General features: G+C 39.6%; 1 protein-coding gene across 1 annotated transcript in view; it reads left to right on the top strand.

Annotated features, from left to right (window-relative positions):
• The window catches only part of PDE1A (phosphodiesterase 1A), a 47,414-nt gene that overhangs the window by 17,185 nt on the left and 7,966 nt on the right, over nucleotides 1-22,263 (top strand). Inside the window, exons 7-12 of the mRNA XM_082484558.1 lie at nucleotides 468-569; nucleotides 689-809; nucleotides 5,039-5,120; nucleotides 6,723-6,843; nucleotides 9,008-9,192; nucleotides 20,910-21,185. Of these exons, the coding sequence (XP_082340684.1) occupies nucleotides 468-569; nucleotides 689-809; nucleotides 5,039-5,120; nucleotides 6,723-6,843; nucleotides 9,008-9,192; nucleotides 20,910-21,185 (887 nt within the window). The remainder of the gene's footprint in view (nucleotides 1-467; nucleotides 570-688; nucleotides 810-5,038; nucleotides 5,121-6,722; nucleotides 6,844-9,007; nucleotides 9,193-20,909; nucleotides 21,186-22,263) is intronic.

Below are 22,263 nucleotides of genomic sequence, written 5' to 3'. Positions count from 1 at the left end.
CTCTTCTGAGTGTTTCCACAGCCTTCTTCCTAGGTTTAGTGTTATGCCTGCTCTGCACTAATATAAGGGTGGTAATAAGAGACAAAAATATTTGCTATTGTGTGGCGGTAAGCCCAGAGACCAACTGGCTTTTTGAACACTCTACTGCTGGAGAAATAAAGAAAGACTTAATATGGGTGACAGAACTGCATGTATTTTTAGTTTATACACTAGAAAAGAGGAATTACAAAACAGTGTGACTGAAATAACGATTGCAGAGTGTGTTTTATGAAGTACATTGCTTTCACAGAATCCCTTTAGGATACAACATTCAGGTTGTTAATCATTTCTTTAAATGCTTTTAAAAACGTAATAAAACCCGTGACGTTGTTTAGAAAGTTATAAATTAACAAGTACTGCTTAAACAAATGTATCATATATGGAATAAATGAATTGTAATCAGTCATTTTGCTTTTAATTATTCTTAGGGAGTTGCGTAGCTTGGTCATTGAGATGGTCTTGTCTACAGATATGTCGGGTCATTTTCAACAAATTAAAACGATGCGACATACTCTACAGCAGACAGAGGGGTAGGTTATTTTCCATTCTGTTCATTATCTGTAGTATTTCATTGAGCTCATGTACAAGAAAAGAATTTAAATAGTTGCTTTTGTTTTGAGATAATTGGAGCATGTCCTTGAATTGACAGGGTAGACAAAGCCAAAGCCATGTCTTTGATTCTACATGCAGCAGACATAAGCCATCCAGCAAAATCCTGGGAACTGCACTACCGGTGGACCATGGCCCTGATGGAAGAATTTTTTCGACAGGTGCCATTTTTAAAGTCTTTTAATAAGTCTAGTTCAAGAAGCAGTGGTTACACAATTAAATCTTTTCATAAGTCTACCAGGAACGATCCTGTTGGTTGTGATTGACAAGCAAAGTCAGTAGTATATATTCCTTACTCTTCATACATACCACTGACATTAATTCAACTTTTATGTGTGTGAATAAGATGAAATTGTTATAGCTCTGTATCTATTTCAGCTGATATCAGGATTCTGAGTGTTGTAGCATTTTTTTTCTTTCAATAATAATATAACTTGTCAAGCTGTTTTCATTCTGTAGACAGAGATTTATATATGCTTTGAGTTAAAAAGAAGCACCAGCAGGGTAGGATGAGGGACTTGAAAATAGGAAGAACTCATGTTCAGCAAAGAAGGCAAAAAATTGTCTCCATTTCACATTTCAGAAAGCCCTCCTGTTTCTTTTCTTTGCCAACGCTTACTATGCATATGTCACATAGATCTGAAGGTTTTGCTTTCATAACAGCCCGATCCAAAAACAGAAGTTAGATGGTATCATCCTGTTAACGCTGTGGCCATATATCCTAAAACAAAATTGAAGACACACCTTTGTGTAAGTCTTTTAATTTCTGTGAGATACGGAATTCAAAGAGAAGCCCAGTAGGTGGTGTTGTAACTGCTGCCATTTTTTTACTCACCTCAGCAGGTGAAAAAAACATTTCTCCAAAGGGGGTATACTCTCCCTGTAATGAATATTTGTGATGATGCACATTTTTAACATAACAGTTACTGAAGTACAATTGATGACCAAAATCCAGTTTAGGTATTACACAATTTCTACAGTTACACACAGGTTTTAAAAATGGTTAATACAGGTAATGGAACAGTGTATGTCTTGCTCATCTTGATTGTCATTATTTTGCTATACGCTGACATTTTCAAATCATAGAATCATAGAATGGTTTAGGTTGGAAGGGACTTTAAAGATCACCTAGTTCCACCCCCCCTGCCGTGGACAGGGACACCTCCCACTAGACCAGGTTGCTCAAAGCCCTATCCAGCCTGGCCTTGAACACCTCCAGGGATGGAACTTCCACAACTTCCCTGGGCAATTTGTTACAGTACCTCACCACCCTCATAGTGAAAAATTTCTTCCTAATATCTAGTCTAAATCTATCCTCTTCCATTTTGAAGCCATTACCCCTTGTCCTATCACTACATGCCCTTGTAAAAATGTCCCTCTCCAGCTTTCTTGTAGGCCCCCTTCAGATACTGGAAGGCTGCTATAAGGTCTCCCTGGAATCTTCTCTTCTCCAGGCTGAACAACCCCAACTTTCTCAGCCTGTCTTCATAGGAAAGGTACTCCAGCCCTCTGATCATCTTCATGGCCCTCCTCTGGACCTGCTCCAACAGGGCCACGTCCTTCTGATGTTGAGGGCTCCAGAGCTGGACACAATAGTCCAGGTGGGATCAGTTGGGTCACACTGGAAAAAGGGGTCAGCGAATAAAAAAGTCAGTATGTTAAAGCATGAGGTTGTTAGGCTCATCTGCCCTAGAATGTTCTTCCTCGGTTCCTAGAGATTCTTTGTACAAATTCACAGTAGGGAGCATCAGGACATCCTTGACTCTGGGCTTTGCACTGGAGAGACAGACTGGAGTGCTTGTGCCTTAATCTAAATATTGAACGGACTGTTTTGTGGAAATACTGAGTAGAGTCATGAGTTTCTGTCTGCTACTGTAAATGGAAATGAAATGGATTTTGAACTTGAGAGGGAAAAGGAGGAACAGATTACCCCAGATATACATTACTTGCAAAGGTCAGAAATGACCAACTGTAAAAACATTTTAGACGCAGAGAGACAGACTAGACAGAGCCCATGGGACAGTGAGGCAATGTGTCCAGTCAAGTGGATGTAGCTTTAGCAGTAAACAGTACCACACTGGTCGTTGACTGCACAGGATCAGCTAATGTTTTAGTTATTCCTTTGTCCTTTCATTAGAAGAAGTAACTGGATCCCAAATAAGCTGCTCAAAGACTTGAGAAGGCATTTAACAATGGAATCAAATCATCATATGTGTATTTCTGCAATTGAGCAGTATAAGTTGTGGAAGTCTTTCGGGCTGTAGAGGAGTGTGCAAGGAACTGAATCCCTATATATATGTACTACTAAGAACCGTATGTGTGGAGTGGTTCCAACATATTTAATGAGAGATGAAGTCACTGTACATATATGAATGCACGAAGCAGTGCAGACACAGTTGGTCTCCTGCTTCCTCGATGCACTAGCTTGGTTGTGCATCCTCTGTTCTGTTGATCTGAGCATGTGTGGTGGAAATCTCTAGGATTTCCAAATCTACGTCAGCCAAGATGAAGTAGTCCAAATGTATACAAACCCCACTAATTCCTCCTCTTCTTTAAAAATAGTAATTCAACTACTTCTACTGCCTTAAAGGAAAAAGCAGCAGATCCTGAAACTGCTGATGCAAAACCCCAATGCTTTAACAGGCAGCTTTCAAAGTAGTGAGCACCAGCAAAAAAATGAACATTCACCTAGACAAAAAACTTTGTTAACTGCGGATAACAGTTAAAATATGTGCCAGTGTTAACTTCAGGGAAAAAGCCAAACAACGCTTTAAGTTTAAAAGCAGCAACTACAGAAAGTGTGTTATAATGCCAAGGAAAAATACGAGCTACTTGTTTAAAATAGAAATACACCCACCCATCTCAAAACCTTCAAAATAAAGAAATACATAGTTCAAGTCAGTCAAAGAAGTATCACAGTTCGTATAGCATTCTGCTCTCATTCTGAATCGATCCAAAAGCAGAAAAAGAGAATTTGTCCAGTGTTTTTTGATTTTTTTAAATTTAAATCTCCTTAAATTCTAATGATCAATTTAAATATCAATGTAGTGTCCATTATTACAGTTTACAATAGACTTAGATTTATATGACATTTAAGTATTAATTAGGTATTATATTAATTGCAAAGTAATTCATAATTAGGGTAACGAGCTACCTGAAAACATTAAAAAAAATGCGAACTTATTCTTTGCTAGTGTGGAATTTTCTCTTTTTTACAAAATTAATATTGCTTTAGAAATCCTCTATTCAACAATGGCTGAAATTGTTAGAACTACCCCAGTTTATGTTATATCACAATATGGCTCCTGCATTTATATGGACACACCAGTAGCACCGCTCCTAGTAGTAAGTGTTCATGTGTTCTTTGAAGTGGTTTTATGGGTATTATAGTTCTAAACTTTTCCCAAATCTAGTTCAATGATATGTGATAAAAAGCCTAAGGAAGGTTGATACTGCCCCCTTCATCCATCAGCTTCTGATGAGGTTTCTGGAAAAATGGTATGTTCAGGTATCGCTCCCCACTGAATGAACATGAAACAGCGCTCTCCATGACTAATGTAATACGTAGAGCCATTTTGCTTGAAAGACTAAGTTTTCCTATGTCTAGAACGTCAGTGCTCCTGGGGCCAGGTTTGTCCAGCCACGCAAATTATAGCCTCCTTTGAAAGATGTCTCTTCAGGATTTTTTGCACCATTAGACTTGCTTTTTGAGCTTTTGCAAGTCACTTGGTCTACCATGCTGCAAACGGAGATAATACCCCCCTGTCTGTTAAGACTGTTGCAACAAAAAATACTCCTTTCATGTGTTAAGCACTGAAATAGTTTCAGAATTAGGTTTGCACAAGTCATCTGAGTAAAGCAATTGAGCATGTGCTTTTTTATGGCTTCAGCAGCAGAGACATGCCTGCTACTGCAAATGAGTTCAGTTCAGATCATGCCCTTGATCTGTGTAAACCCATTGAAGACATTTTACACGTTGGATAAGCCAATGTAATAGAAGGAAACACTTAGCATTTGGCATACTATTACAAAAATGTCTAAATATCTCCAGTTGCATTATATCTGGGATCAGCAGGGCTAAACTGTGAATATTGAAGGACTTCATATATGTTAACTCTCATTAGTAGATGTCTTGCTCTTGAGGAGAACTTGCTTGCAATAACTTCCTTTTTGTAAAAATTACTGAATGTAAGTTAGAATTTTTACTTTTACTTTTCCTGGAAATGTAAAGATAAATAGTGAGAGGTTTTTTGCCTGTGGCTTGTTTTTACTTAGGAGTATACGTGAATAAAGTAATCTGTTGAGTAAATACCAAACCTGTTCAGATTCCTTTGTCTCTCTGACCCTCTATCAAATACGTGCTTATAATATTGAACTTTGTTGTCTGCAGGGCGACAAGGAGGCTGCTTTAGGGCTTCAGTTTTCCCCACTCTGTGACCGCAAGTCTACTTTGGTAGCTCAGTCCCAAATAGGTAATGCCAAGTTCTGTTTTTCTTTTTCTCGTATGTGTAGGAGCATGTAAATTCATGTGGACATTTCTTAAACTCATTTTGAATTGTAAACGTTCCAAATGCCATCATACAGAAGGTATTTCTTTGCACCTATCTGTTTACCAAACTCATATACTCTTACAGCAGAAATGCACTGGTCTCAAAAGAACATAAAGTTATTTCCACATACCTGATGCCAAGGAGGGTTAGGAGAGGGATTAACCAAAGTACTGGACATGAGCCCAACTTTTACTGTAAATGCTTTAGAGTTTGGTAGATCGTGTCCTGAGACAGATTGACTCTTGCTCAAGCACTCGCAGATCTGTCTCTACTACAGTCTGAAAGCCTGGTACTGTTCTGTAGATGCATGTCAATTTAAAGCTAATTCATACATCAGATCTCTGGAGAGCAGTTAAGACTGTCAGTCTAGCTGGGTCAAACTACACAGGGTCAAACCTCCTTGGGTTGACAAGGACCACTGCGTTCTGTTCCGGTCAGTACTAATTGCATTTTGGTCAACAGTGGCCAAATTTCAGAACAATGGCTGTTTTCAAAAATGCGGGTCTTGACTCCCTCTATCCCCATTTCCATCAGCAATAATAAGGAAATAAAAATTGGTAAAGATCATGGGCTAGTTACAGGGAGATACCCCAGAAGCATACTGAGTAAAGCAGTATGACCTACCAACCGCTGTACCTTTTACGTGAGTGAACACTACTCAGGGAGAGATTCTATAGGTGACAGTGTCTTATCCTTGAACTGAAGCTTGACATCCTGCCTGATCTTGTCACTCAAAACGTCCTTTATTGCATTTCACTGGGGCTTGAAATGCAACGCGCTTGAGTGTCGTACCTACTGCAGGAGGGAAGCTGGATCCTAGGCTGAAGCACTGTTGCTCACCTTTGTGCTGTGTTGCATGGTTGGAGTATGAAGACATCTGGAAATCCATTGCTAGCTCATGTGTTAGCATTATTATTTTTTTTTTCTGTTAAGTGCTCAGCAGAGAATAATGCTTCATTCTCTCACTGTGTCATTCCATACCTTGATGAGCACTTTAAAATGTAAAAGACATTGTTCAGAGCTGACATCTCAGAACTGTGGGATGAATGCTGTCTCCTAAGGATATTACTTGTTCTCTTCACTGATTTGACAGAACACTCCTACACACTGTGAAATAACACTTTACCTCCACAGAATAATAAACAGCAGTTTGAAATATTAACTCCTTGGCAAGAAGATCTGAACGGTAAAAGAGACAGTATGACTTCTAGCCCCTTGGCTCAACAGTAGCTTCCCTTCTATTCAATAATTAATACTCATTTCAAATGGTAGGTGTGTTCTGCAGTGCATAAAATTAACCAGGAAAAGGCATGAAAAGCTATAATTATTAATGTCTAGTTATGTCTGTACAGCTTCAGGTGGTTTTCGTTTTAGTTGTGCTTTTTTCCTCAAGGTTATACTAGTGGTATCTAGTATATTGAATCGGGACTACAGTCAGAAAATCAGCCCGATATCAAGTATTTATTTCTAGATTTGAGAGCTGTGATAATGTAAAGTCTGGTTTTCTGTCTTTTTCCTCTTTAGGTTTCATTGATTTCATAGTAGAACCAACATTTTCTCTTCTTACGGACTCAATGGAGAAAATTGTTATGCCTCTTATAGAGGAAGCGTCAAAATCTGAAAGTCCTGCATTTGGGACACCCAGGTATTAATACACTGCTTAGTTATTGAACTAACATAAACTAACATAATAATGGCATTCTCGGAGTTACCTCAATTACTTTAAGAGTTCGGAAGGTAACATAACTAGCTGTACTGTATTGCCATCGTGTGGTGCGACATTGTATTTGCAATATACTATTCATTGACTGTGGATGGTCCTGCATATAAAAAGGCAAAAACACAATAATGAGCAGAATACACATGTATAAAATATAAACTCGTTTTTCTACAGTATGTCTAATAACAATTTTTTTTCCCTTTGGCTATAATCTTTACAATAGATTATTGAAATTCCTAGTTCCCTTATCTTAAGCCATTTTCAGTATAATTTTAGTTGACATTACCAAAAGTCATTCTGTGCTTCCTGAGAGACAATTGGAAGTGGAGGTGGGGAAGGTGGTTTCAGGGTTTTTTTTCTGTTTTTTATTATGCTGTAGGTCACTTTCCTTCTTCCCCTTTCCATTTTAGTATCATTAGATATATACACTTGAGACAAAATTGATTCCACTTATATTCCACTTGAGAGATCTAAAGACAGTAGAAGTGAGACGCGGGGGGGAGGTTTGCACATCAAGCTCTTGATTTTTGCACTGTGATAGAAGTTGTTTATAAAACAAATTAGCTATGACAGACAATGTTGTCTGAGTGCCTCCATGCTGAAAGCACTGTTCAATAATCAGATGCTGCTTTTACAAATATTGTCTCTGCTACCACATTTTTTTTTTTCATTTTAAAACTGTAACTTGAGTTTTGACTGAGGCTACTAATATGATAACTATGCTGGGCAATTTTTTGTTTGCTGTGCATTAGTTACATTTTAATAGCAAAATGATGAACCTAGGTCTTTTCTGATCATGAGTTTACATGGGTTTTGGTTACTAGAAGTAATAGGTGTAGGTATTTATGACAGTGTCCTTAGAGTTTTGGGGAACAGTGCTGAACTGAGGCATTATTGATAAGAAACTTGTTTACCTACTCACTTCTTCACAAATGAATGATTAGCAGCTGCAAATGATCAGTAGCTCCAGGCTTCATTTTCAGTTGATGTTTGGTACACGAACAAAGGCTTATGATCCAGCAAAGCTTCCTCGTGTAAGGTGGAAGATAAAGTGATTTTTTCTTAGTATGGAATCAAGAGCTACATTTAGAAAGAGAGTGGAGAGCCTATAGCATGATACGGAAATCTCTGAGCCAGCAGAATTGCACAAACACTACTGGGTGGACATCATGAGTATATGGTGTGACATCCACTGCGGTGCCTGGAAAACATTAAAATTATAGCCTATTCTTGCCACTCTATCCTATTCAACATCTCTGGAGCATATGGAAACTACAGTTAACTCTTCCTGTGCAGTTCTCGCCATTCACTTTGTTCATCCATTTGTACGCATATTAATATCTGGTTTTGGTACCAGTAAGGTAAAGTATGGAGCATAATTGAGTAAACAAAACCTAGTATGACATGATTACCTGTACAAGGCCAGAAATAGGTCTGATTTTTCAATCCTAAGAAAAAAAGAAGAGTTCATTCTTCTTTTTTTCCCACCTTCACATGTACCTGCATATTCACATACGAATAATCAATTTGACTTGTACCTTACCTTATGTGTAAGGTAGCTGCAGTAGCTCTTATGTAGATTTTAAAGCCACTCTACTAAATCCTGCTGTGACTACACTTGAAGGCATGTACCTTGAAGAGAATTTTCAGCTGAAGCTAAACTTACCTGTCATCATATACTTTTGTGTCTTGCTTTTTTTAAATGGGTCAATGAATAACAATCAGTCTTTCCTGTGAGCCCCAAAGATACCATTCACTGTTCAAAAACACAGCTAAGAAATGCTCCAAATGCTCCCAAAAGGCTAGGTAAACATTCTTCCAAGAGCCATCTTAAAAGTAATGTATTTTCAGCTGTCATATTTTTTTCAAGAATTCCCTGGAAAAGGTCAGTAAGAATTGGTCCCAGGTTACAGCTATATGAGTTGAAGAAATGTCTTGTCTTGTATCTTAGGCATTCTTTGGTGAAAATTATTATTTTCAGTTAGTGATTGCTTGTAGGTCCTAAGGAATATGATTCAAATTAACTTTTTGAGTATTATTAAAATTGCCTGACTGTGTTCACAATTTAAGTTTTTTTTTCCTTCTGCAGCCACAGCAGTTTGGGAGCAGTAAGTAATGCTGAAGCACACAGACGACCCGGTTTTAAAAGTATAAGTGATGGAGGGGCTCACACAGAAAATTCTCTAGCAAGTGTAGACCTAATGAGCTTTAAGGACAACTTGATGAAGATCATTCAAGCAAACAAAGAAAGATGGAAAGAATTAGCAGTAGAAGGTACGTTGTATTAAGGTGGAATGTTTTCATAGGTTACTGCCTAAGATCTCCCCTACTTTCATCTTTTAATTTCCTTCAACCTACAAAAATACATAGTTGTCTCGTACTCATATATTTTATGTCTTAATGTTTGTTTAGATGGTCCTGTTTTGCTCTCCCAGGAGGGTAGGTGGTCAGGAGATGAGAGGAAATCTTACAGCCTGGTCAATAAGGCTCTTTGCTGCTTGGCTTAGCTTTAGATGTCTGATTTAGAAATGTGCATTCTTGCACATTTAATCATAACTGACACTGACACCTGCTTTAAATGCCAAAATCAACAATTCAAAGCAGTATGTGCTGCCACATTTCTTAAGAAATGTAAAAATTGTACTTTGCTATTAGAAATGCTATTTGTTCCCCACTGTATAGAACAAAATTCAGAATTACAGGCTTCTTGGGACTATGCTGTAGGCAATTATTTAAATGACTCTTCATTTGCCAGTTAATTGTTAATAAGGCCAAACCTGCATCAAGCATCTTAGATCATAAGTCATACCTGAAAGTTGTCTGGGGCTACAGTTATCTGAGTGAAATGATTTGTGATAATTGTTGAACACAATTTATAACCTTGATCCAGGTTAAGTGAATGGCATTTGGGAATATTTTGACCATAGTCTGTGTTGTTTCCGAGTAAACACCTGGAATATTTCAGTATAGTGTTTCACTGCTGGGACTGGTCTCGCTGTACATGACCTGATACTGCCTGCAGGGAATGGTATCCTGGAACCCAGTGCCAGCCTTGTCTTTTATTCCATCATCCAAAGCAGCATCTTTTTTTCTCAAAGAGGTGTCAGACAAGACAGAAAAAACACTGCTGAGCAGTGCTAAAATCTCATCTAGTGCTAAATTGTGAATAAATATTCTCGTTAGGTTAATATTAAGTAAAAGCAAGCTTCCATAATCTATTATGACAATGACTTGAGAGTTAGGTAGAAGGGGCAACTGAGGAAGAGATTTAACTAATACTGTCTCTTCTTCATGAGCAGCTTCATAGGATCGATTGCCTCTTTTGGTATTCTCCGACTAGTACTGACTGGTCAAAAGGACAAAGCAGCTAATTTACAATGATCGGTAGTAATAGCAGACCATCAGGGTGCCCAAGACCACTTAGCTACAGCCTGCAGAAATCAAGCAGCCCTACATGCAATGTCCTTCAATGTGGAAGAATGGAGAACTTGATACCTGGAAGTTTTGCCATTTCCAGTTATATCTAACTACCCAGTTTGATTTTGGTACATCAGCTTTTTGGTTTGGGGTTTTTTGTTTTTTTTTTGAGGTGTACGGTACTATCAAAAAGATAATTTCCCCGTCATTTCCAGTGCTTTGTAGTGCTCTATAAATTACTGATAGATTTAGCCCAGTTTTATTAGGCTGTTGACAGCCATTAAAAACACAAAGCTTCTGGCAGCAAGAGATTTAAGAACTGTTTATACAGTCAATATTAATGTGAGACCCAGCAAGATCCAGGAAAAGCTGGGCACGCTTTTGACTGTGAAAAACAGAGCTGTTAATGATCGAGACTCCATGGACTTTGTTGAGACCGTAGTTGTCCATATTCTAGGTTACCCTTCTTTTCTTCCATCAATTTAACTAATGAAGTATGTCTAAGTATTTCCTGAACAGCGTTATGGAATTACAGTAGAATGTACATTGGGAAAACTGGTGGGTAGGTGGAAATAGCTAGTGTTGAGGCCAGAGCTTGATGAACAATGTCCGCTCTGTGTGATTGTGGTTGAATCCATTTTGCAAAACGTCTGTGAGACCAAAGAAGAGATTTATAGAAAACTGGACCCATAAAGAGAGTACTTGCAGCAGCATCTGCAGTTGACTGGAACGTGGCATAGAGACCTTCAGGGTGCCTGGTTGGAATGTAGAGGAACCTTGTGAATAGTGCAAATACTTTTGAGTACAGATTTATATTTTGTTAGTACACAGATAGTAAGTTTTTTTCATAAAAGCTGTGGGAGGATTATACTGGTTTTGTGAAAGTTATTTTCCATTTTTTGCAAGCAATGTGTGGGCACCTACTCCATATGTGGGTACTAAGGGCTGCTTGAAAAAAGGTTTTCACTAAGTGAACGTAGCCCTCTATAGAGCACTGTCTGAGGTAGCACATAAGTTCCTTGTGACATAATGGGAGAAGGAATCTTCCCCAACTGGTCCAGATCAGCAGTATATCTGCTCTGAAGCTGCACGCTGCAAAGGCTGAAAATCCTTAATCAGACTGTGCAAAATTAACACCTAGCGAAGAATGAAAAATACTGAACTACATCCCCTTTCCTCTTGAAATTCCTTTCAGATTGCACTTGAATTTGACTAAGCTTGTAAGTGAATAACCTGAGGCCTTGAACCCCGGATAATTTGTTCCATCCTGTCTGGATCTCATGTTACCTTCTCTGACTCTGTTGCTTGATGAAAAGTCTTTAGATTGCTCTGAGCATATGTCTAGAGTTGTGGTTTATTCGTATGTTAGCAGGAGCACGTACCGGGGGAAAAAATACCAGGGGTAAATCACTGCCAGGTGAAAGGAGTTTTGTTATTGCTATCATTATTCCTAGCTAGGTAATTTATGACGAACTGCAAAGAGCTGAGTGCACTGAGAAGGTTACACGTATGAGGGCAGTGTGCCATGGTAGTAAGCAGGCTGGCTCTTAGCATACATCTCCAAACAACGCTTCCTGAGCTGACTATGTCAAACAGTACTTCTGCTGTTAAAAGAACCATCTGCGTTCTTGTCAGTGGGCTCCGCGAACACTAGACATTGTTCCCGGATTAGTTCACAGGCTCAGGAGAAGTTGTCTTTGTAAAATGTAGTAGTAGAGATGCGTGAGTAATATAGAAATGAAATTAGCGACAATCCATATAATTTCCTGAGCATGACTTGAACTCATTCCAGATTCTCACCTTTCCAGCATAAGGCTACACAGGTAGCAGTGGTTGTGGGGACAGTTCAGGCAGAGGTGGGCGAGGGCTGAGGAAGATGGTCTGACTCCTATGCCTAGACAGGCCAGAGCAGGAGCCCAAGACACACGGACAGTGCTGTTGGTGGGGCAGCTTTCCTGGAGATGCAGCAGGCCCAGCTGCTGGTGCTACCCCTCCCTGAAAAGGTACTTGCTGCCGAGACTTGGTTCAGAGCAAGCGGCTTGTGCAAGAAACAGTGTGCTTTGTTTTGGAAAGGCATGCGATAGTAAGGAAAGCATTTATCTACCCAGGCAGCTGTTTGAGAGCTTCCTTAACAGAAGGCTCACTAAATAAGATGGCTCCATTTTGCTAAAAAGGCCATGTCTTGTATAATTGATGCAGAGGAGCTCAGCGCTCGATAGCCTAAGGGTCCTCAACCTTTCACCACGGGAGAATTAGAGGAATGTTTCTCAGGCCTTTCAGGGAATGCTGTTAACAGGGAATTACCATAATGATCAAACATCTGGGATTCTAATTTGAGAGCCTTGATGTTTAATTAATATTCCAAACCCCTAATCACCAGATAATTTGTCTTTGTTCAACTCAACACAGTGATAAAGAGACCATTCCATCCTGTGCTTTTTTCAGCGCATAGCAGTGGTGGCTGCTGCTATTTGCAATTGTAGTTGTAGCAAGAAGACAGTAAAGATGCTCAGACGAGTCTGAGAGGTTGTTTCATTAGAGAAAATGTTTGCTAAATGGATTTTAAGGTCTGGAAGTTATTGACCTACTGGGAAAGCTGTAAGAAACACACAACTTGTTGGGAAAGATTTAAATATCATGTAAGATCCTCCACGATGCAGTTCTTTTAGAACACAGAAATTGTAACACAATGATTTAAGATTTAAAAAAATACAATGTTTATTCCTTATGCCTACAACGTTTATTCCTTCATGCTTATTTTGTACTATAAAAATGTTCTGAAGATTTACTAATCAAGTTGGTCAGTGGTTGGCAAGCTCAGGTGTTCTTAACAGAATAAAAGAGTATGCAGTAGTAATCGTGTTTACCATCTCTTCGGTAAGCATCATTGTAAATGAAGTCACAGGGACAAATAAGTATCATTATCTTCACTTTACAGCTGAGCAAAAAAAAAAAGGCACCGACAGCTTAGGACACTCACCTCGGGTCGTATAATGTGAGGGAATGCAGCATAGAGACAAAGGGTCCAGCCGCCAGTCCAATGGGCCCGTCACTGGGGCACACTAACATTGTTCATCTCCAGGATAATACAACAGCAGTGCTACTTGTTGTTCCCATTTTATGCTTATGTAACTCTTCCGAAGAATTAACTGTTGCAGGAGCTGACCAAAGATTGCATTATTGGTATGGAAAGTGGTCAGTGACAAACCTTGCCCTCAACACCTTCTGACAGTGCACTGTGCTGCACGGCTCGAAGGTGTATGTCGGGGTTAACTGACTGCATTGGGATGGGATGAAAATTATGTGAGGCTGAACGAGGCTCTCACGCTGTCCTGTGCTTAATTTTGATTGTAAAAATAGGAAAAAATGACAATTGCATTTTCGGAGTAGAGATCAGCTTTTTTTTTTTTTTTTTTTCCCTCCATGGGCAGCAACTTTGAATAACGAATGTCTCTTCTGAAAGAGCTCTGCATCGTACCTGCAGGCCCCCCTCGGGCACTTTCAGTCCTGCATACTTCCAGTCACAATAACCACAGGGTTTGGTTCCATTTTGTCTGAAAGATTTTCTCTGCAGACTCACTAATAAGAAGAGAGTAACAGCTGCTGAAATACAAAAATCTGAGAGTGATGATCTTATAGCATGTTAATGTGATTTAGCAGCCGCTAGGAAGGGCGGGTGGTGGGAGGATGTGTGTGACAGTCACAGAAACCGACTGACAGTTTGGCACACGAAATTTCCCCTAATGGACTGTTTTAATCTGTTGGAGAAAAATAAATTCAGGGGGCTAAAGGAGTCCTATCTAGGACCAGTGACAGTGATTTTAATTGCAGTGCTAAAATGCTTACGTCATAAGCAGTTCTGGAAGTAATCCAGAAAAATGTTAAGAACAGCGGGAAAAGGAGAATTTTTCACCATGGTCTGAGGAAGTTGAGTGAATGGGTTGAGCTAGGAGTAGCAAGAAATGTTTTGTGTCAGCACTACCTGGTAAATCACAGACTAAGGAATGATAACTGAACCTCATAATGGAACCTTTTATATATTCCCCTGGAGTATACACCAGAGAGAGCTGGCCTGCCTCTGCATGTGACAAACTGTGTGACTTAAAACACTTCTTCCCTCTAGTAGGCTCAGAGCAGCATGTCCCTCTCTTCCCCTGTTCCAAATGTCCCAGTTTACAGCTAAACAGCAAAAGAGAAGTAAAAGGTTGAGGTAGCCACCCTATAAAACCATAAACTCACAAATTATTTTTAACCAAATCTTTTAGTAAAAAGTTTTGATAGCTAAATATGCCTTTGCTACTTTCTCTATATGATGTAGTGCTGTGAGATCAAGTGCCACTGGATTACGTGGATTCCAGTGGTTTTATATACTCCTATATCTGTGATGAAATTTGTGTGAGGAGTTGAAAGTGGAAGTAATCAGTGTCTGAATAACTCGGTGGGTTACAACAGAGTGTTCTTGGATTTGAAAATGATGGCTTGATTGGGAAAAATCACGGTTGTTTGGGAGCTCTTGGACATGTCTTTAAATGTTCTTGGGTGTCCCAGAGGCATCAGGATCAGTCCTCTTGTTTTCTGCAAAGTTTTGATGCTTTTTGCTTGTCTCTTCCTTTTCTCTGTAAAATGGCTGATGTGAGAATGCCTTTCAGAAAGATGCAGTTCCATCCCATGGTGTCCTGATTTTGATCTTTTGTCTACTTTGTGGAATTTTTTTTTCCAGTAAAAAAGAAAGCAGACAAGCCTAGAAGTCTAAGTTTGTGGTAATATATACAGAGAGACCGTAACATCTAGCAGCATTCTTCATTACAGATTCCTCAAATAATTTAATTCTTAGTGAAGATGAACAGCTTTCCTCTCTAAATCGGTAGTTTGCTAATTCTTAACACTCCAATGTCATTATGTCTTTCTGCAAGAGTAAGTGATTGTAGTTTATTTTCAACACAGCCAATGAAAATAGCAATGTGATTCAGCAGACATTCACTTTACTGGGGTTTAGCACTGTGGCAGTTGCTGCCATTAGCTGATTATAAATGTTCTGCTTACACATGGCTTTTGTGTTTTTCCTCTCCATTCTTGTTAAGTCAGTGCATGCTCAAGTGGTGCAGTTGCTGGAGACAGAAAGGTATCTTATAAGCACTGTACTGTGCAGATTGTAGTAGTCGAATACTCTGTTTCTTATTACAGAACGGCCAGGAAGAGAAAGTCAGTGGACATATGCAGAAGAGAAAGTACCAAAATGTATAAAAGCTTCCTCACCACTTAGTGGACCATATCCTGGAAGTGTTGCTGCATACACAGGCAGTAATGTAGCTGAGTTGCAGGAAATCAGTGTTGTAGTTGATAATGCAAACTCACCAGAGCTTCTGCAACAGCAGAGTAATGATACTTTGGAGACCACAGAGTCATAGAATCATAAAACTGTCTAGGCTGGAAGGGACCTTTAAGATCATCAAGTCCAACCATGAACCTAACACTGCCAAAACCACCACTGGACCACGTCCCTAAGCACCACGTCTACCCATCTTTTAAATACCTCCAGAGATGGTGAATCCACCACTTCCCTGGCCAGCCTGTTCCAATGTTTACCAACCCTTTCTGTGAAGAACTTTTTAATAATATTCAACCTAAACCTCCCCTGGGATAACTTGAGGCTGTTTCGTCTTGTCCTGTCACTTGTTACTAGCAAGAAGAGGTCAACCCCCGCCTCTCTACAACCTCCTTTCAGGTAGTTGTAGAGAGTGATAAGGTCTCCCCTCAGCCTCCTTCTCTCCAGATTAAACAACCCCAGTTCCCTCAGCTGCTCCTCATAAGACTTGTTCTCCAGACCCCTCACCAGCTTCATTGCCCTTCTCTGGACATGCTCCAGCACCTCTATGTCTTTCTTGTAGTGAGAGGGCCAAAACTGAACACAGTATTCAAGGTGGGGCCTCACCAGTGCTGAGTACAGGGGGACAATCACTTCCCTAGTCCTGCTGGCCACATTGTTTCTGATACAGGCCAGGATGCTGTTGGCCTTCTTGGCCACCTGGGCACACTGCTGGCTCATATTCAGCCTGCTGTCTGCCAACATCCCCAGGTCCTTTTCTGCCAGGCAGCTTTCCAGCCACTCTTCCCCAAGCCTGTAGCATTGCATGGGGTTGTTGTGACCCAAGTGCAGGACCTGCTGCTTGGCCTTGCTGAACCTCGCACCATTGGCCTTAGCCCATTGATCCAGCCTGTCCAGATCCTTCTGTAGGGCCATCCTACCCTCAAGCAGGTCAACACTCCCACCTAACTTAGTGTTGTCTGCAAACTTACTGAGGGTGCACTCGATCCCCTCATCCAGGTAATTGATAAAGATATTAAAGAGAACTGGACCCAGTACCGAGCCCTGGGGAACACCACTTGTGACCAGCCACCAACTGGATTTAACTCCATTCATCACCACTCTCTGGTTATGGCCATCCAGCCATTTTTTTACCCCGCAAAGAGTACACCCATCCAAGCCATGAGCAGCCAGTTTCTTGAGGAGAATACTGTGGGAAACACTGTCGAGTCCTACACCACAATGCTAGAGATTCAGCTGTGTGACAGGTTTCGTGTTTTGTGAACAGTTTAGTCCTTTGTTGGGCTGACAGTAATTCAGGGCTCCCATTCACTCCAGCAAATAATAACAAAAAAAGAACTTTAAGAACTCACTTCAATTTCCAGAGACTTATTAAGCTGGGGAAAAAAAAAAAGGTGACTTGATAAAAGAAGAGTAGTATCTGGTGAAAAGGGGAGAGGAAAGAAGTCACCTTCACTAGTTAACACATTTTCTGTAGATGCAAAATTACTAAGTACCAGATTTTTTCCACTATTCTGAAATTTGGCTATTGCCTTCCGACTCCTGCCAGTTTTCCAAACAAAACAATGCAGTACAATTATTTTGCCAGCAGTCCAGCCTAAACACAAGGGAAGAAAGACACCACTTCAACCCTGTTTACATATCAAATGCCATTGTTGCTTCTCATGAAGGACAGTGATTTAAGGCAGGAGTTCAGAAACTGCACAGAAGTACAGAAGAGAGGGAAAAGATTGAGTCACCCCTAACAGACCAGTTAGAAGAAGTCATCTGTTTTACAGATGAACTCACACAAATTTTGCTGAACAACACTTGGGTAAAGAAAACAATACCAAATAGTTGGAAATATGTAAACAGGCCTGGCTCCAGGCACTTCTACCAAGTTAAAACAGAGAGAGCAAAACCAGTAGCAACAATAACATATATCCTGAGTTCACTGCACTGCACAACACATTTCTGTCTGCCTTTATCTGAATGGATATGATAATCCTTAAGCTACCTCCCCCCCCCAAAAAAGAAAGTTTTCTAAAGAGCCAAGAAGTTTGTTTAAATTTACTAACCTTATGCATCTGTTTACTCTTATTAAATACTGTCAGTATTGCAAATGCCAGGTTACATTGTTCATTTAACACACCCCATGTCCATCCCCAACTGGCCATGGCAATGGGTGCCCATAGGGGAGGAGGAACTTGCTCGTCACGCCAGCTCTGCTTCTCTTACACTAGTGGTATTAACTTAGAAGTGCCTTGTTGAATCTTAGTCATTTGGTCACTGTCCCAGTTTCAGCCCCTTTTAAAGACTGTTAAATATTTGTCTTTCATCAGAGTGATAGGACAGCAGAAATGATAGGAAATACCAATTATGACACACAATAGAAAAATTCTTTATAATATAGAGTACAATTATTAACTGTTATGGAAAGCAGAAATCTGTATTTTTCCAGCACGTATAGCATATTTCACAAGTGCCTGACGTACCATAAGAATCCAGTATTTTTCATCTTTTGGGCAGTGGAGTTCTTAGGGAATGAAGCTGAGCAGAGCAAAGCAAGTCAGAACATAGACTCAGACATCCAACAGATGAGAGACTTAATACCAAGAAAAAAGATTGGGTGTCTTAATGAAAGTTGTGATATCGTCGTAGAGGATTTTGTACTTGAGGCTTCTTAGTCTCAGTCACAACTACCAGCCACTTCTCCTGGTTGCCCTAAACAAATTCCTCCCAAGTGGACAAGTTACTTTTTTTCATGCTTATTTAACTGAGAGCGAGTTTGAAATTTTATCACCATGGGAGGGTAATCGCAGATATGATTATCAGCATAAAAAGACTAATGTTTAGCAATAGTTTTATCTTCACAGATTTTAAAATTCCACAGTATTTTTCATACTTAGAAAATATATATTTTATACATATTCTCACATATTCTTTTCTACTGACTTCTGGAATAAATAGTATTGCACCATTTAAAGTGCAATAGGTATGACATTTAACTAGTATGTTATCAAGTGTAACTTGGTGCAGAAATACTCCGTTTCAAAGCTACATCCGTCTGTTGCCCGTAGACCTGAGTCAGAGTTTGGCTATGTTTTAGATATCCTTAAACAGCCATGCTTGAGATCATCTCAAGGGCAGTCATAGAAATAAGAGACCAGCATGGCAGAAATTAAGAACAGGGTATCAGCATTGTTCTTATTAAACTGGTGGTTTGGTAGGGAGTAAAGGAAAGCAATTTTAAGTTTAGATATTCAGCTTTATGAACTAAATAATAATAGTGCCTATATGAATATTCTGAGACTTCTAATATCAGAATAAAGTGGCCAGCCTCCCAGTTACATCAAGATAAATCTGAATTCTCATTAGAGTTGTTCTAAAACACCATTCTGTGAGAAAAATACTCTGTTGTTACCAGCTTTCAGGTTAAAAAAGCCACCATTTGTAGAGTGAGCTAAGTTAATTTTACAGTTTTATGTGCAATTACAGTTCAGCTTTGCTTTCCTCAACTTGTGGATGCATCTGAACAGCATCTGAAATATTTTATCTTGGAATTTCCTTGGCTTTTTTATAATGTTAAGGCAAAATGCTTGTAGCTCTGCCATATGGAGGTAAATATGGCACGTAAATCAGTTTCTTGGGACAAAAGCCGTAGGTAGGTAGATTATAGCATGAGTGACAGATGCTTTAATTAACATATCTGGAGTGAACATCAGATTTGATTCAAGTTGCATATACACATTTCTTAATGCCTTTAGCCCAACCACTTCTTTGTAAGAGCTGCATTGAAGTCTGTAGAAAAAGAGTACCTGTCCACGTTTCAGAAGATTTGGAGTTCAAAACAACCAGGTCTCTAAAGTTTGTAAAAAACCTGGCTTAACAATTTAGAAATTGCTCAAATTTGGAAGTTCTTGATTTTTTAAAAAGTATGACAGGAAGTATAAGAGCTGGCAAAAGAAGGAAATTATGTAACTATTTCATGCTTCTGCACATCAGTTCAGGTTTGGAGGTGTTCCTTTCCGTCCCGTTTCACAGGCCAAATTATATTTCAGGGGAACTTACTTTGCATTCAGAAAAGTGAGGTGATGAAGATGCCAAATGCTGACTGTGGCAGAAATGTCATTACAGATTGGACTGTCTTTCAGTTGCCATAAGTAATCACTTTTGGTCTGGATTTGGACTGGTCAGTCACAACCAGAATTTCTGGGAGCTGCCAGTTGAACTCAATAAATATCTCACTGCTTGGTTTCCTTCCTTAATACAGTGTGCACAGCCAAATTAGGAATTCTATGCAATGTCACACAGCTGTTTTGTGGAGGTGTTGTTCAAACTGCAATGCTTTCACTTTTTGAATTGATAGTGTTTTGTATCTTCCATACTAGTTCTAAAATCTGAATTTACGAAACAGATGAAGATGGTACAGTTACTTTATATCAGACTTCTCACCCTCCATCACAAGTTTTCCATCTCTGTTTTCTTTATCTTCTAGTTCCTCTAGTACCACCTCTCTGTGCAGCTCTGTTCTGTCTCCTTTTACTCCGGGCCATTTCATTTGTACTGTTCTCCATGTCTCTGCAATAGAGCAAGGAACAGAGCCTTCCACAAACATTATTTTCTCTTGTAGCTGCTGTCCCCTGAAGCACAATTTCCCCCATATTTCTTCTTTCCCATCCTGTATGTGCCACTAGCCATAATGGCAGCAGTACTGGATTGCATGCCTGTAACCCTCTATAACTTTTTCCAGCTGAAGCTCTGTATTAGCTGACATTTTGAACTTTTCCAGGCTGATAGGCCAACTTCCTTCAGGGCTTCCCTTCAGTTCTGATGCCTCCCCCATCCCCAGCAAGGTAGTCCCCTCCATGCCCTTTCTCTGTTGCAGAACTGATGAGCTCTGCTCCTCCTAGTCCTGTGGTGGTAAGTACCACTGCTGGGGGACATGCCTGCAGCATGGGGTCCTCCTGCTCCCATCCTTCAGCTTACATCAGTGTGTCTGATGATGCTCCTTTTTCTGTACTATGGCCAAAAAAAAGAGGTACAAATTAGAGATCAAACCAGAAGGTGGACCATTATGGTTGAATTGCAATAGTGTAATCAGGAGCAGAATCTGACCCATATTAAACACACCAGTGCATGTGTCCTCATGCAGAAAGTCGATGTTCACAGTGTTCCCCTGTGCAGCTCTATCACTCACTACTCTGAAATCAAACATTTGTGGCATATCCTTCTTATCTAATTCACATATTTTGTTCCCTCTTTGTAGAAGAACTTGTGAAAAATGTTGGTGAACAGGAAAAAGACCAAAGCAGAAATTCCACAGATGCACAGTTACAGGAAGAGACAACAAGGATACAAAATGAGAGTAGTCAGGGAAGTGATGGTACAACCTGTCCTCCCAGATCCATCGTCCTACAAGTAGTCTCATTCGACACTCCTCTGAGTGATGAATCCAACTCAGAAAAATGCACTAACTCTGATCCGAACCAGAAAGATCTCACCGATGCCCAGCAAGAAACACAGAATACAGACCCACTGAATGGTAATGCTTCATCACAGAGCACCAGTCAATCTAATGAAGCTGTCCAGGGTGAAGCTGCAGCAGTGTCTGGTATCTCCCTGTTTAACATCGGCAGTAATGTAAAATATCAAAATAAGGTGTCGTACAAACCATCAGTGTAAGACAGTTTCTTCAGGCATGTGTAGAAACAGTGGTGTCCTAAAACCATCAAATAAAAGCTGTTTGATGTAAACAAATACCATTTCTTGATATCAGCTATTTGGTATCCTATAGAAAATTTTTGACATAAAATGCCAAGACCTTTAGTTGAACTGACAGAATGTTTTTAAAGTAATTTAAAGATGCATGTTTGCAATTAAATAGCAGTTTGTTATTGGAGAATGAGGTAAACTTTCAAAACAGAACTATCTAACATTTTCTCTTTGAATAGGTAGTTATTCTTATGCTATTAAAGTGCACCCCCCTTAGTTTAGGCACCCGATACGGTTATTATTTTGCAAACCACATCCTTTGTACTAAATGTAATGTGAATTTTAGAGTTAACTTTAAGTAGGTGGAATGTGCTAACTGTAGTAGGCATGGGACTTTGTCATTCTCTTAATCAGAAAGATCACTCTCCTGACTGTAGTTTGCAGAACAAGTGGAGCAGCCGGAAAATCCCTATAATTTCCGAATATTTTTTCAGAATATAAGTATGCTATGACAAGCTGACTGTGATTTAGTATCTGGTGGTTGTAAGACAGTATCAAGGGCAAGATGCCCAAGCAATAGGAATAGATGTTATCAAAGTAAGACACTGTGCATTAACATTTTATTTTCTGAATTTGTTTATTGTTAGAATAAGCTTTGAGGTATTAGGGTAATAAGAATAATCAAGGCATATAATGACACTTCTTTTCCTCACTTCTAATTAAAATGCTAAACTCATTAATGCTTTTATGACAGTGAGCCTTGCAATATTGTGCCAGAAGTATGGCATTGTCTGAGCAGCAGCATTGAAGTGCTTATAAGGCTTAGCTTAAACCTAAGTATATGACTACTTGGCATATTTCTCAAAAATGCTTTTTATGGAGAACTCCCACTTATTCTGGAGTTCTGC

This window comes from Vanellus vanellus, assembly GCF_965231255.1.
Source record: "Vanellus vanellus genome assembly, chromosome: 5".
In the NCBI taxonomy this organism is placed as follows: Eukaryota; Metazoa; Chordata; class Aves; order Charadriiformes; family Charadriidae; genus Vanellus; species Vanellus vanellus.
This window is presented reverse-complemented; position numbering and strand designations above follow the sequence as displayed.